This window comes from Falco cherrug, chromosome 4, assembly GCF_023634085.1.
Source record: "Falco cherrug isolate bFalChe1 chromosome 4, bFalChe1.pri, whole genome shotgun sequence".
Lineage (NCBI taxonomy): Eukaryota > Metazoa > Chordata > Aves > Falconiformes > Falconidae > Falco > Falco cherrug.
Window position 1 is genome coordinate 52,191,383 of NC_073700.1, and position 13,667 is coordinate 52,205,049.

At 45.9% G+C, this 13,667-nt stretch overlaps 1 protein-coding gene across 1 annotated transcript in view; it reads right to left on the bottom strand.

The window, feature by feature from the left end:
* PTH1R (parathyroid hormone 1 receptor) overlaps positions 1-13,667 on the bottom strand; it is a 121,849-nt gene that overhangs the window by 31,580 nt on the left and 76,602 nt on the right. The window contains exons 3-4 of the mRNA XM_005442331.3: positions 10,809-10,919; positions 9,162-9,280 (exon numbers count right to left, since the gene is read on the bottom strand). Coding sequence (XP_005442388.1) covers positions 9,162-9,280; positions 10,809-10,919 — 230 coding nt within the window. The remainder of the gene's footprint in view (positions 1-9,161; positions 9,281-10,808; positions 10,920-13,667) is intronic.

Here is a 13,667-nt window from a genome sequence, read left to right on the forward strand (position 1 = left end):
GGGAGGGCAGCTCATGCTTGTTAGTTCCCAGGAGGGTTCTTTAAAGGCAATTCCAGCTCTCACTCATCTCCTAGCACAAGGGAGGTCCCAGCTTGGTGGAAACCACAACGCTGAATCAGGAAAGGTCCTCCAGGTAACAAACCACTGAGTCATCTGCCAGCTGAAACAACCACCTCCATCGTCTGACAACCCTCTTTTTGGAGCTGAGACGGGTCGGAGTTTATATAATTCACAGGAGACCACAAAGGTCACACATGGCCAAGCCATGGGCACAACCTGGACCTCCATAGTCTCAGGACAGTGCACTACTCACTAGACAATCCTGCTGCAGCAGGAACTCTACATAACAACCCTTATAAATCCACCCTGAAGACAGACTAACCATCGCTGGTCATCCCCTGAGCTGCTGGAGGAGGCAACACAACCTGCAAAGATCTGGCCTTGCCACACCATGGCACACTGGTATAAAAAGTGTGATACTTTAACCAGTGTCATTTAATTTGATGCCTTTACTGCTTCAACTGTTGACATGTGCACTGAAAAAAAGCTAAAGGAAAACCAGAAGGACAAAACAGCAATGTCTGTGATTCCAGGGGCTGGCATTAGCAACAAAATACAGTAAGTCACAATATAGTACCAAGATGAGGGATCATCAGTTTCAAAACTGGTGTCCTTGAAAGTTGCCCTCTGCCCACTCCATCCCATGCCCTGCTGGGATGAGAAAATGATGGGGAAGGTTTGGGATGGATCTGATCCCCCCCTTCTTCCCACCTCTTACAGATTTCTTGTGCCTCTTGCATCTGCCATCTCCCTAAGGAGTACTAACGTGTTCCCTTAGCCCTTGCCAACGGCCTGCAAAAGAATGCTCTGAAGATGTTCCCTGCACGTGGCTGAGGCAGTTGTAGTTGCTCTTGGACAGTGCTGGCCAGGATGAGGCCACCTGATATGGCTGAGCTGTTTTGGGGTTGGTGAAATGACCTCCCATCAAGTGATGCACCAGGCATTCTCTCTAGGTCATGCTCCGTGGTGCTCTCAGGCACTGCACGGCCTCAGGGCACTTCCTTTCCCTCATCCTTTCTGGTCACCCACGGCAAAGCTCCACCAAACCACAGCCATCCAGCATGTGCAGCCAGGTGAAACGATCTGTCCCCAGCTAGCTAGTGCACCTGATCCTGCCCTCCCACCTCGCTCCAGCCATAACTCAGGCTGACAACAGACCGAACCACAAACAGCGTAAGTACTATTTCAGATGTATTGCATGCTGCACCTGTAACAAGATCTCCCTTTCCCCCTCCCTCTTGGTTTGCTGGGAGACTTCCTCTCTGCTCCCCTCTGCATCTCAGCTTTCCACCAGCCTGACCTCAGGGTAGAAAATTCACGGCAGCCTGGTGGCTTTGGGAGAACAGGAAACCAAACCAGCGCTAGAGATGGCTTCTGCATGAACTCAGAGAGTGGATGGAAAAAACAAAATAAACAAAACCTAGCCACCATGGGCATCTATGGGCTGGATGTGCCCCCCTCCCATGAGGGTCCCTGCATTCCCTGCTCCCTGTGGTTTGGACGTCTTCCAGGTGTGTGACCCTCAGAGCACTTGGCTGCTACATTTTCATACTGTGCTCAGGGCTTAACCCGACTCCTAATTTGTCCACTTCCACCAGTGGGGAGATAATTTGCATTGATCTGAATCCAGAGGAAATCTGCTTTCCTCTGCAGGACAGCACAGGGCTGCAGCAGAGCACCAGGCGGGGGGTCTGAGGCCCCATCCAAGGTGAAACCATGGCTGTGCTTTTACTCCTGCATTGCAGCAGGCTGTAGGACACTGTACAAAGAGTATTTCTGCTCCTTCAAATTCTAATATGGGTACATGGAGTCTGCCATACTGGACATGGTCCTCTGATTTAGATGTCTGTGGTGTGGGTAGCTTCATCAGAGCTGGCCACCTGAGGTCCCAGCAGCAGTAAGAAAGGGGTGCAACTCATCTGTTTTAATCATGGGGTGGTCATGAACCAGCCATCAGCTGCATTGACTGGGTGTCACAAGAGTGACACAAGGGTCCAGGGTCACTAGCTCAAACAGACGTGTTTACATTTATATAGCAAGTCCCATTCTCGTCCCACATAAGAGGTCTTGCAACTTTTAGGACCCAGCTCAGTTGTCCTTCCATGTGTATCATGCTATTTTAGACGCCCAAATGTCCTGTCTGGTTCCAAGCTGCTCTTACAGAAGGGCATGAGTTCCCTGTAGGTCCCATGTTGGATCTGTAATTCCCATGCACTTGTCTCATATACCCAAGGACATCTCATTTAACTCTGGGCATAAACATAACCTGTGTTTTAGCACCTGGATGAAACCTTCAGGGCTTTGGCATTCATGTGTCCTGTTTCCTTCCACTGCCACAGGGTGGATGTGGGTGACTGAGGCATGATGACTGGTGGCAAATGCCATTCTCAGTATCATTGCACTGTGCCCTGCATCCAGCTTTCTCCTTTCATCCTTTTTCTTTCCCCTTCTGCGAGACAATACTAAGACTCTGCAACATTTAGGTTGTGAAGCTGAAATGGATCCAGCAGCCTTTGGAGGGGCTGGCAGGCTATGCTGAAGGGTGGGATTAGCAGTATATGAGGATGGAAGCGTACATAAGGGCTTTCCAGATCAAGTATCAGCAAGGTTTCTCAAAGCTGCTGATTCAGATGTTGCTAATGACATGTTTGAAATTAGCAGGGGAAGCAGCAAACTTCTGTGAATGATACACAATGCCAGAAAGCCTCTGTCACTAGCTGTAGTCACTGCTTTTTGGTCTTTTTTTTTTACAATTAAAAAAAAACCCAAAAACTTAATGGCAGGGAGAAGGGATATTTTTCAAAAGGCACAAAGCACTCACTGATTTCCTAAGCCCAGGGGAAAACACTGAATGTTGAAAATGACTTTTTGCTGCAGAATTCTGTTCCCCTCATCTATAGAGGTTCCAGGCACTTCAGATCCTCACCATCTGGATGGCAACTGGGGTTGGCTCTCAGACCAAGACACCCCAATTGAGATATGTAAATGTGTGTCTTCGTGTGTGTTGAGTGTCTGTGTTCACATGATAGCCAAAAAGAGAGATCTTCAGACTCAGTTGGCTACACAAACGCATTAAGTGCTGTGTGAGATGCCTGAAAGTACCCGTGTGGACCCCAGATGCTGTCCCAGGAGACCATGGGTCTCACAGATACCTGCCAGCCTTGTGCTAATATTGTAGGTAGTTAATGCATCTCCAGTGGTGCCGGGTGCCTGAGTGTAGGCAAATAAATTGGACACCTTAACTGCAGTCAGCAAAGCTGGAGAGTTGTTCAGCTCTATAGAACAGTCTAACAAAAAAAAAGGAAAACAAAAAGGGTGGGAATACACCCATGTCTCAGAAACCAGCTGAACTTTTTGGGTGTCCATAGCTGTTTTCATGAAAGGTAGCACTTTTCCATGCCATGCCCGGTTTACCTGCAGTGTTCATAGCCACAGGACATCCAAAAGGCCACAGAAAAAATGTTCCTTGAATCTGCTGCTCACATTAACAGAAGGAAGTTCTCCAAATCCTGTGCTACAACCACATGCTGAGACTGCCCCACAGCTGTGGGCTCTTGGGAGGCTACAAGTAAGGATGAGATCACCCTTGCCTTGCCAGCCTTCCTAAACTGTCCTTAAGCACCCACTATGGGCCAGCAAGGGTTAAATATGGAGTACAAGGGGACTATGCCCTGTGTTGTGAGAACCCTTGTGCTTTCAGGTGAAGTGCTACTACGCTGCTGTTATAAACCATCAGACTTTCCCAACAGACTTTAGGCATAAACCACTATCAGCAGCACCACACTAAAAGGTGCTATAGCATGTGCAGGAACCCACTAACCTATAGACTAACCTATAGGCATGACGGACTGTATGTCAGGGTTGCCTGCAAGAATGAAGAACACATCTAAATGATGCAAATTTTTTTATTCCTACAAGTACTTTAAAACATCTGCCCATCTTCCATGGTGCAAATGCATGATGCTTTGATGGCATTTCATCTGTATAACATTGTATACGCTGTGTAAACATGTTTTGTGCCATCAGTTAGAAGTTACACAAAGTTTTTCCCTTTTAAAAGGACCTCAGAGAGCTCCCAGAACAAAGGCCAAGCACAGAAGATCTTTGGTTTGAACAAGGGAGTTTAGATAAAGCAGCCCTGCAACATGCTGGCCTTTCCCATTGTGTTTGGTGTGTGATGGATCCTTGAGGCCTCTCTGATTTCCCTAGAAGCAGTAAAACCACCATGATATAAACAAGCAGTAGCGGATGAAGGCAGGATTGGCAGGCTGAGGTTGATCTTAGGACGGTCCATCTCACTAGGCTGGTGGTTTCCAAGCTGAGCTAACCTCCCAAGTTGCTGGCTTATATTTCCCTTCCCCATGATTTCAGTCGATGTTGATCACATTTACCCTGAAGCTCATCCTTGAAAACAGGATGGGTTTGACCTGATTTAAGAAAAAGATGTGTTTGGCATTAGGGTTGTTTTTGGGGAGATGGGAATGAAGGAAATTTCTGCTTATTGAACAAAACATGCCATTACTCCTGCCAGTGTCTGAAGAGGTGACCAGAAATATGCCCATGCTGAAGGTGCTGCTGTTGGCTGGCTGTGCAGATGGGAAGGGGTCCATAGTCAAAGCACTATTATAGTTTTTGGAAAGATTGCCTAAAAAGCTGCCTACTAATGCCAGAGGCACATCAGGACTTGCCATGTGTGCCATATTTTATTTAAAGATTGAGGAGCTCCAAGAATACAGATCTCCCTCACCGCTGTTTTTAAGGGCACCTAAGAAAGCTGTAAGGTGAATGGCCAACCTGGGCCAGACCAAGAGTCCTTTGAGTTCTGCTCCCTGTCTCCAACATGCCCAAGAACAGAGGCTTAGGGAAGTGTGTAAGAACAAAACAAATACAGAATAAATAAGTAAATATATATATATATATAAAAATATATATAAAACTGCATCTATCATGTAGTGGTGATGCAGCAGTGCTGCATGCCCACTCCCGATGCTCAGCAGCTTGGGGTTCAGTGATGAGAAACACGCGGCAGACAAATAAACAGCTGGTGTTTAACCACACCGCCTTCCTCAGAATGAACACCAGCCAACCCCTTCCCCCTCCTTTCCTTGTCCTAATGCCTCTTTTTAAACACCGGATGGAAAATAGACCGTGTGGAGCTGCCTGGTCAGGGTGCTGGGGTGGGAAGCCACAGATCTCGCAGCTTCTCTGTTCAGAGGCAGGGATGCCTTCTGAAGATCCAGGGTGCAACTGGGATGATGGATGCCCATGCATGCCTCCTGGGGAAGGAGTGGGACAACAGGATTTTCCACCATCTCTGCTGCATTGGTGAAGGGTTTTCTTAAAAGCAGAATATGAGAGAATATATACAGACTGTGGTGCAGCAGTGGCTTTCAGCACTGCCTGAAGGCACGAAGAAAACTGTCTTATCTTCCCATGACACGCTGCTAAGACATCTTTCCACAAAACTTCCTCCTGCCCCTTGCTAAACAGTTGTTTTCTACTGACCACGTCTGAGACACGGTTGTTCATGGCAAGACTAACGCTATCTGCAAGGTATTTGGGGAAACACGCTCCAATAGCCAGCTGCAGCCTACCTGCTCCCCTGGCTAAGGAGAGGGCATCAATCTTCAGGGCTGTCAATCTCCAGCGTCTTTCAGCAGTGCTAATTTCCCCTTAGAAAACAGCCCAAGAGCAATCGCTCACTGGGCAGTTACGAGCTGTTAATTCTCCCGGCTCTGATGGCTTTAGCATACTTTGCTAATTTCAGAAAGCGGTTTCCGTGCTGCTCTGTGTGAAATAATCCTATTTATATGGTTCAGGAAAAGGTAGCGAAAGTCACAAACTTTCTCTGGGGCCCTCTGTTTGCTGCTTTGGTCAATCATAATTATCCCGTGGTGGCTAAAATCAGAAAACTATACACCTAAACAAACATACATGGACATATATGTGTATGCACGCATGGACATGGGTATTTATTTAGGTGTGTGTCTCTGTATATATAGCTATAGGCCTATTTCTAGAGATAGCAATGCAGCTATCTATATATAGATAGATATATATAGCCACAGACAGACATTTTTTTCCTAATGCATAGTTTCTTAAAAGTTCCTCTGGTTCGATCTGCTCAGATGCTGTCCTACTTGGAGTCAGCCCACGATCTCCTTTCAAAATGTTGGTTAAATGCAGCTGTTACTGGTGACGCAAAGATGCTGTTCCCCAGGGGGGGGGAACAATAATAGAAAACAATCTCTCTCTAAAGACGACTGTCTATCTTGCCAAATTCCCTGATTCTGACATCTCTTGACATATTTACTTCAAGAAAAAAACCAAAGGAAGGCTTATTAATACCAATACTTCAGAGCCACGCTTGAGTGTGAAAGACAAGAGGGCTTCCTCACTCCCTGAAAGTCATCACTGAACTGAGAAAAAAAAAAGGTCATTCCTTTCCTCTTTCATTTCCAGAGTGCTTTTTGTACCAGAAGGCCCAGGAGACCTGCACTGAATGTATATGCATTGCTTCACTTGTCACTAAAATGCAGCTACCTCTACGGTAAAACGGGGCAACTACATGGCAGCATGAGCATCCCTGTGAGCTGAGCCCAGGACACGACTGAGGAAAGCAACCTCTTGCAAATACAAGGTTAATTATATTAATAATAATAATGGTGATAAATAAATGAATAAATGAAATAGATGCTGTGGAAAAGCATTTGTTAATCACAATACAATTCCAAAGCTGGGGGAAACTTCCATTTTTTCTAATGTTCTTTGCACTGGGTGGGCATCACTTAGGCTATACCGTGTTGTCCATTTAATCTAATGATGATGATGGTCTAATTTGTTTTACTATTAAATATCATTAGATTTGCCTCTGTGTAGCTAGAAGAGAAAGCTCATGGCAAAAGGTGGCTGAGCCTTGTGTACAGAACGAGGATGATAATATTGAGAGGGTTTATTGAAACAGCTCACAAAGGGAGAGGTTATGAGGAACAGTAATTTTCCAAGCAAGAGCAGAGGCTTGGAATAAAAATGAAGTCTTCTGCATTGTGACACCTCAGTTAATGTCCCTTTGTTAGGAAGCACAGCCCAAGTCCCCTGTCTGTGCCGTGACCACCTCCATGCTTAGGGGACACAGACAAAGACAAGATACACGAAACACAGGAGAACAGGCTTTGCTTTCAGCCCCTTTCACCAGCCTGGGGGTGGAACATCTCTATTTCTTCCTTGTGCTGGTAACAGATGGACATCTGTTCTCTTCTTTGTACCCTTTCTTCTCTTCTTTGTACCCTTTCCCTACTGATTGACTATGACCAAGTCCTAGCTGCCAGCACGGGAGGTTTGAAGGAAAGGACCTCCTTTCCTTAGGGGAAATACAGGAGACTTGCTCAGCTGAAGTAGGCTGCAGCAGGTGACTCCCCACCTCAGCACAGGGTGGAGACAGGTGGGACAGGGGAGACAATGACCTCAGAGAGGTCAAGAAGTTGTGCAACTCACTAAAGCTCTCAAGATTTACTTGAGAGTAAATCACTGCTCTGGTTTACTCAAGATGAGTATATCATTGTGAATAAATGACGCTCCATGACTCCAACACCTACTCCAGAAACTTCCCATGAACCTCTGGGGCTAAAATAGCTCTTTCCACTGTATGGACTGGGAAAAGATGAGTCCCACCAAACTTTTTCTAAAAGTAAGCATCGTCCAGCACCAAGACAAGATGCTTTGCTATGAAGTAGCTGGAGCTGTACATCGTGTATACTATTTTGTCTGTTCCTTGACTGTATGATATAATGCATTCAGATGCTCAAATAACATCTTTCCTCACTAAACAACTTCATTCATATGTTGCTTCACCATTGAGAGAAAAAAAACCCAAACCCAAAACAAAACAAAAAAATTGTGCTGTGGTTGGATTTAAAATTAAGAACATTCTCCCAAAGGGACTGTGTATCATCCTCAAGCCTGCTCCCCACCGTGAAGCTTGTGGTTAGATCTTTATCTCGAACTGTCTGAAAATAACCTTTGCTGCAAATGATCAGTCCCTAACGCTATACCCCCTATCCAAGGAGGACATCTTCCAAGTGCCACTGAGAAACCAGAGGTTTCTGCTAAATTCTTTGCAAATTACAGAAACAGAGCAGCAACCGCGCGTGGGTGGAAATGTCTTCCTCTGCGAAACAAGAAGGTCACATCCTCTCAGGTGACTCTGCTGACAGCATTGCTGTCACGTTAGGATGGAATTGCTTCTCTGATGCACTTGGCTTGGGAGACACCAGAAACGCTACAGAGCTCCAGCTGGGCTCAGACCCAGACAGAGAAGTAGGGAATTCCTGCCAGCTACTATTTTGACAGTCACCTGAATTCATATAAAAAAAAGGCCATAGATCTGATGTATTGATAAGACTTTTTTTTTTCCTTTCTTTTTTCCCAGGAGCATACCAATGTGCTGTGAATCCCTCTTCTAACTTTGGACTGCTGTCCCTGTTTCAAAATTGTAACTACACCAGAACTAGTTCAAGGTCTGTTCTTACATGTTAATTTGCTTCAGCGAAGGACACTGCCCGCCCCCCCCACCCCATCTCCAAGGAACAGACCACATAAAATCTCTGATGCTTAATTTATACCTCTCAAGCAAGAGGTTCTCTGTTAATCAGCTACAGAAGTAGCGTTGCTACTGGTTTGATTCACACATCTTTTAGCTCTGTGTTTGTACAACCCCTAGCACGGAGAAGTGCATAAACATTGGAGTTATTGGTCACTGTGGTAGCAAAACTATTGCCTGGTGGGGAAGAGAGAATCTCAGTGGCATGGAACAACCTCCCACCAATTCTTTGTGTCGCTCAGCCCGTTTCAGTTTTCCCCCAAGATCTCTTTACAAATGGGATCATGGCAGCTGGAGGAACCATTTCTGGCTTTGAGGACAATTTCAAATTCAAGTAATTCCCCATCAAAACAAAAATGTGGCTTTGGCAAGCTTGGACATAGTTTCCAAGAGGAGGCGGCAAACTAGAGCTCATCAAGGGTTTTACATGAGACAGTGCTCCTTAGGTTAGCCCTGGATGAGGCCAGCACTTCATGCTTCATGCACAAATGCAACTGCCTACCCTTTCCCTCGTTTCGTTGGTGAGGAACTTGGCACATTCACTGTAGTTTGCCCAGGTGCGGTTGTTGCCTGGGACCAGCTCCCAGCTCCCGTTCAGGTCACACCGACGATAAGCATGGCCTGTGGGAGAGAAACGAGAGACAGAGTAAATGGGACTAGACCTGGCAGAACAGGAGAAACTTCTTCCAAGGGTGGATCCAATCAACCCTGCTGCCTCCTGCCTGCTCTGAAGCTCAGCTGCAAGAACAGTTTCCATCTGCTTAACAACTTTATCAGTTTTCTAATTGAGAAACACCAGAGAGCTTATAACAAGTTGCCCTTAGTTTAGGTTAAGATGTTGGGTCTACAAGCCAAGGAGACAAGCTTTGAAAAATTCCAGACAGAACCATCCTCACAGTTACAGGTCTCTCTGTGAAAATAGTGATCTATATTATACTACTCTTATGATGCTCTTCAGTGCATCTCAAGGTAGATTTTTCTATCGCTACCCTCTTCATGGTGACGGAGCAAGAGAGGGCAAGGTTTCATTTTGAGATTCAACCAGCAGATGAAAACATCCATGTTCAGATGCCTGTGGGAGGCACCATTGCATGAGCTGTGTGTAAGAAGTCCCATTACAGATGACAGGGATGAGACCAGTCAACAGATCTACCTGTCCTGGGACTCCAGAGGGAGAACTTTGAGAGACCTCTGAATCTAAGGGTCTTCATCTGACTCCCACCCTAGCTGACTTAACCAGTGGACATCAGTGAGGTGGGCAATCTGTGCCATGTTGGGTTATGGAGTAAAAAGGGATGGATTGCCTGTTCCTCCTGGTCTCTAATGTGACGTGCATGTGCAGGGGTCTCTGCAAGAGGGCATCAGCTGGGGGTTAAGCTGGCTCAACTCACAGTCCCTTACAGAGAAGTCCGGATAGGCTATGTGCAACCAGGGTGCACTGGAATATCATTACTTGTGTTCTGCAAACAGCATCAGTGCTCTGCTGAGAACACACAGTCTTAATTCTCTATTTTTTCAGTCTTTGGGTGTACAGCTTTGCCTGAGAGAAGAGAATGCTTTAGCTTTGAAAACACACTGAGGAGCGAGTGTACTTCAATTGCTTCTAAAAACATGCACAGACTTCGCGGCACCACAAGCAAGCCAAGAAATGTGCTGCCTGAGGGAAAGGGAGATAGGGAGGAATTCACAAGTGCTGGTTACCAGCTCTGTTCTCAGATACCCACTGTAGGGGTCTGGGCAGAGATCGAGGCTAGAATTAACAAACTCGTGAAGTGAGGAATATAAATTGGAAGAATATCTTGTGGGTTTCTATTGCTACACAGTTTGTGGCTTCAAACAATTACAGGTTGGTAACGCTGCAGGACTGCCCAGCTATAAGCAGGTAATCAGTCCGTATTTTGCCCCATTACAGTCTGAGTGGGGCAGGTGGGAAATCTGTCATTTTTTCAGTTAAAACAGAGCTTTTCTTTCAGCATAGAAGAACAAAAAGGCTGTTTGTTTGCTTCCTTTTCCCTGGCTTTACTGCTGCTTGGAAGGGAGTCACTGTGTGACAAAAAAGGGATGTTAAAGAGGATTTCTAATTTCTGACTCACAGAACTCCTCTTGCTGCATCTTACCAGGCTCTGCTGACACAGAGGACAACACCTACCTTTGTGATTGAAGTCATAGATGTACTCAGGACATGGCATAGCCACCACTTTGCCTGGCACACCCTCAGGCCAGCAGACAATGCCATCCCACTCAGGAAGACAAAAGCCATCTGTGGAAGAGACACAAAGACGAAGAGAAGTCACTGAACCTGCAGAGGAGACACCGATGCCCCACTGTTCAGAGAGGGCTCTCCATGAAAAAGCCAACAACACTGTCACACAACATTTGAGAAAGCTTTCAGGCACCATCACAATTTTCTTCTAAGTGTTTAGTTCCTGAAGGTGCCACTTCTCCCAAGTTTTGTTTCAGAAGAATGTGTCAGATGCAGGATGAGAGCTGGGCGCTCCCTGAGAGGGGTCAGTGCTTCTGGAAAGTTGCTCTCCCTTGTGGGCTGGGAGAAATGAAAATGGGGCAGGAAAGCAGAGTGGAGAACAGGAGGACCTGAGCCCTCAGGACTCTGTAGGCTGAGGCTGACGGGCAACCTGGAGATGCCCAAGGGAGCTTGGCTGGGTATAACCCTGACAGGGCAGCACAGATTTGAGCCTAGGCTACCAAGGAGAGAGCTTGTGCTGTGGCTATGTCATTGTGAGGCTCAGAGTTACCAGTTCAGGCTTCCCTGCAAGATACTCATGCCCACAGAGTAGACTTGCTGTGATTTAATGCCTACGAACCATTAATTCAAATTCAGCTGCAATTTTAACTAATTATACATCAGCCAGTCCTATGCTATACTGTGATGCTTTGCTGCTTTTTTTTTTTGGTGGAATTTCAGTGCGCTTTTAAGTAACACTGAGAACTGGTGAGAATCTTTAGAGATATATCTGTGGCAATGTTTCCAACTGTAAATAGAGAATATTTCATTATCTTGCTTTGTAAGGAGTAAAATGATGGCATTTCTCTTTCCTAAATATTTGCATCCTTTCCCATTTGACATCCTTTTCGCCTATGACTTCACTGGTCCCAGCTTCCCATTTCCCTGTGATTTGATCTGGAGCCATGCCCCTGCTAATTGCCGGGGCACGCACACCGACTGACCAGTCACCTGCTGCCAAGCACCATGTATATAATGGTTGAGTTTTCCTAGCTTTCCTCAGCACTTACTATTTTTGATTTCTGCCCTTCGCTCAGTCACAGGTTTTCAGAAAACGAGCAGAAAGAGAATGGGCAGGTGGAGGAGTCACATGAGCCCGTCGCCTTGGGAATGCAAATATCCGGGGAACAGTTTATCTCTGTTATACCACTTTGCTAGGCTCACTGCTACTTCCCAACCTTTTTGAGAAGGGAGTGGTGGGGTAGTTGTTACAGAATTTTTCTTTAAATCACCTCTGTTCTCCCTTTCTGTTCATTGAAGAAAGCTAAAATAGCCTTGAAGGAGAAATCCTGCCTCCCCCATACACAGAGCTCCCACTTCCCTCGGTTATTTATCAGCAGATAGCTCTGGCTTCTGTGCTTAACTTAAGGAAAACCAGAGATGCAAACCAAGAAAGAAGTCCTTTCCCACATTTTATGCCTGCCTTTTGCCCCTAAACTTTCTTCAGAAAACTAGTAAGTATATAAGTATATATTTAAAGTTCTTTAATTGTCATTTTGCAACTCTCCAGAACTGGAGAAGTAATTAAGCAGGTCTTCTATTGACCCGTAATTATGAGAAGCTTTGGTTCTCTCTTTGCAAATGAAGGTACCAGCCGATCATTCAAGGGCTCCAGCATCATGTCCTACATGAGCATGTAGGCTAAGAGGGTCATCAAGCAGCTCTGCAGCCTGCACGGTTTGCCACCGGGCTCTGAGGCAGCCGAGGTACCAGTGATGGAGGCAGACTGCCCTGGGAGATGGGCTGCCCACCCTCCTGGCAGTCTCACCTTCCTTATCATCTGTTCGTTAAGTCTGTGGGGGACAAAGTCAGAATTTATCCATACTTAGAAGGGCTGAGGAATCCTCCAGGCTTCTTATAAGCTCTGGGAACTGACCTCATTATCAACACTACGTTAAAAAGAGGGAAGTCAAACCCTGTTCCCCAACACTTACATCCTCTCAGTTTATCAGCCACCCATTTCTGCAGCTTTTGATCCATAAGCTCCCAGTCCTACGTGGGAGCAAGCTCTCATTCAGACATGGATGTTCAACATGGGCTGCATTTCCCATCCCTGGGGAAGGACTGTGCGCCCAGACCTAACCTGATGCTTACCTACGCCTTTGAGTTGGGCTGTGTTAATCGGTTAAAATCCAGCTGCAGTAGAGTATTTGAAGTGAAAAGGAAAAATGAGTGAATCTGTCCCACTTCACCTTCAGAGCAGTGTCTGCCCACCATACCGATGGCAGCCCGTGTTTATTAACAGCATATAAAGTGTCTGACAGAGAGGACTTACATGTGAATCGAAATAAAACAGAACAGCCTGCTCTTATCTGCAAAAGAGCTCCACTAGCAAAGAAATGGTAAACACGGCCAAGATCTCAGCATGTTTCATTAGTATCAAAGCTAGTTCCTTAGCAATCTTTCAACCAAACAAGAATTGAACCTTTAGAATGAATGTACTTTCACAAGATTAAATAAGAACCCAGGATTGCTTTAAAGACCTGGGATTGCCTTAAGGGCTGGGATGGTGCCCTCCAGGGTCAGAGCTCACAGTGATCAATTCAGTTTGCTGGTATTTAAGGACATGAAAAACAACAGGAAAAGTCATCCCCTAACAGCTGATTTCTTATCTTTAATTCAGTGCTGATGAAAAGGACCAGACTAATCCCTGCCTATCTCCTGAAACACTAACTGGGAGTGAGGGCAGAGGAACTAGAGTTCCTCAGCATCAATGTGACGAAGAGGAGGAGGAAGTTTATTGCATTTTTCTCTGCTTCCAGTCAC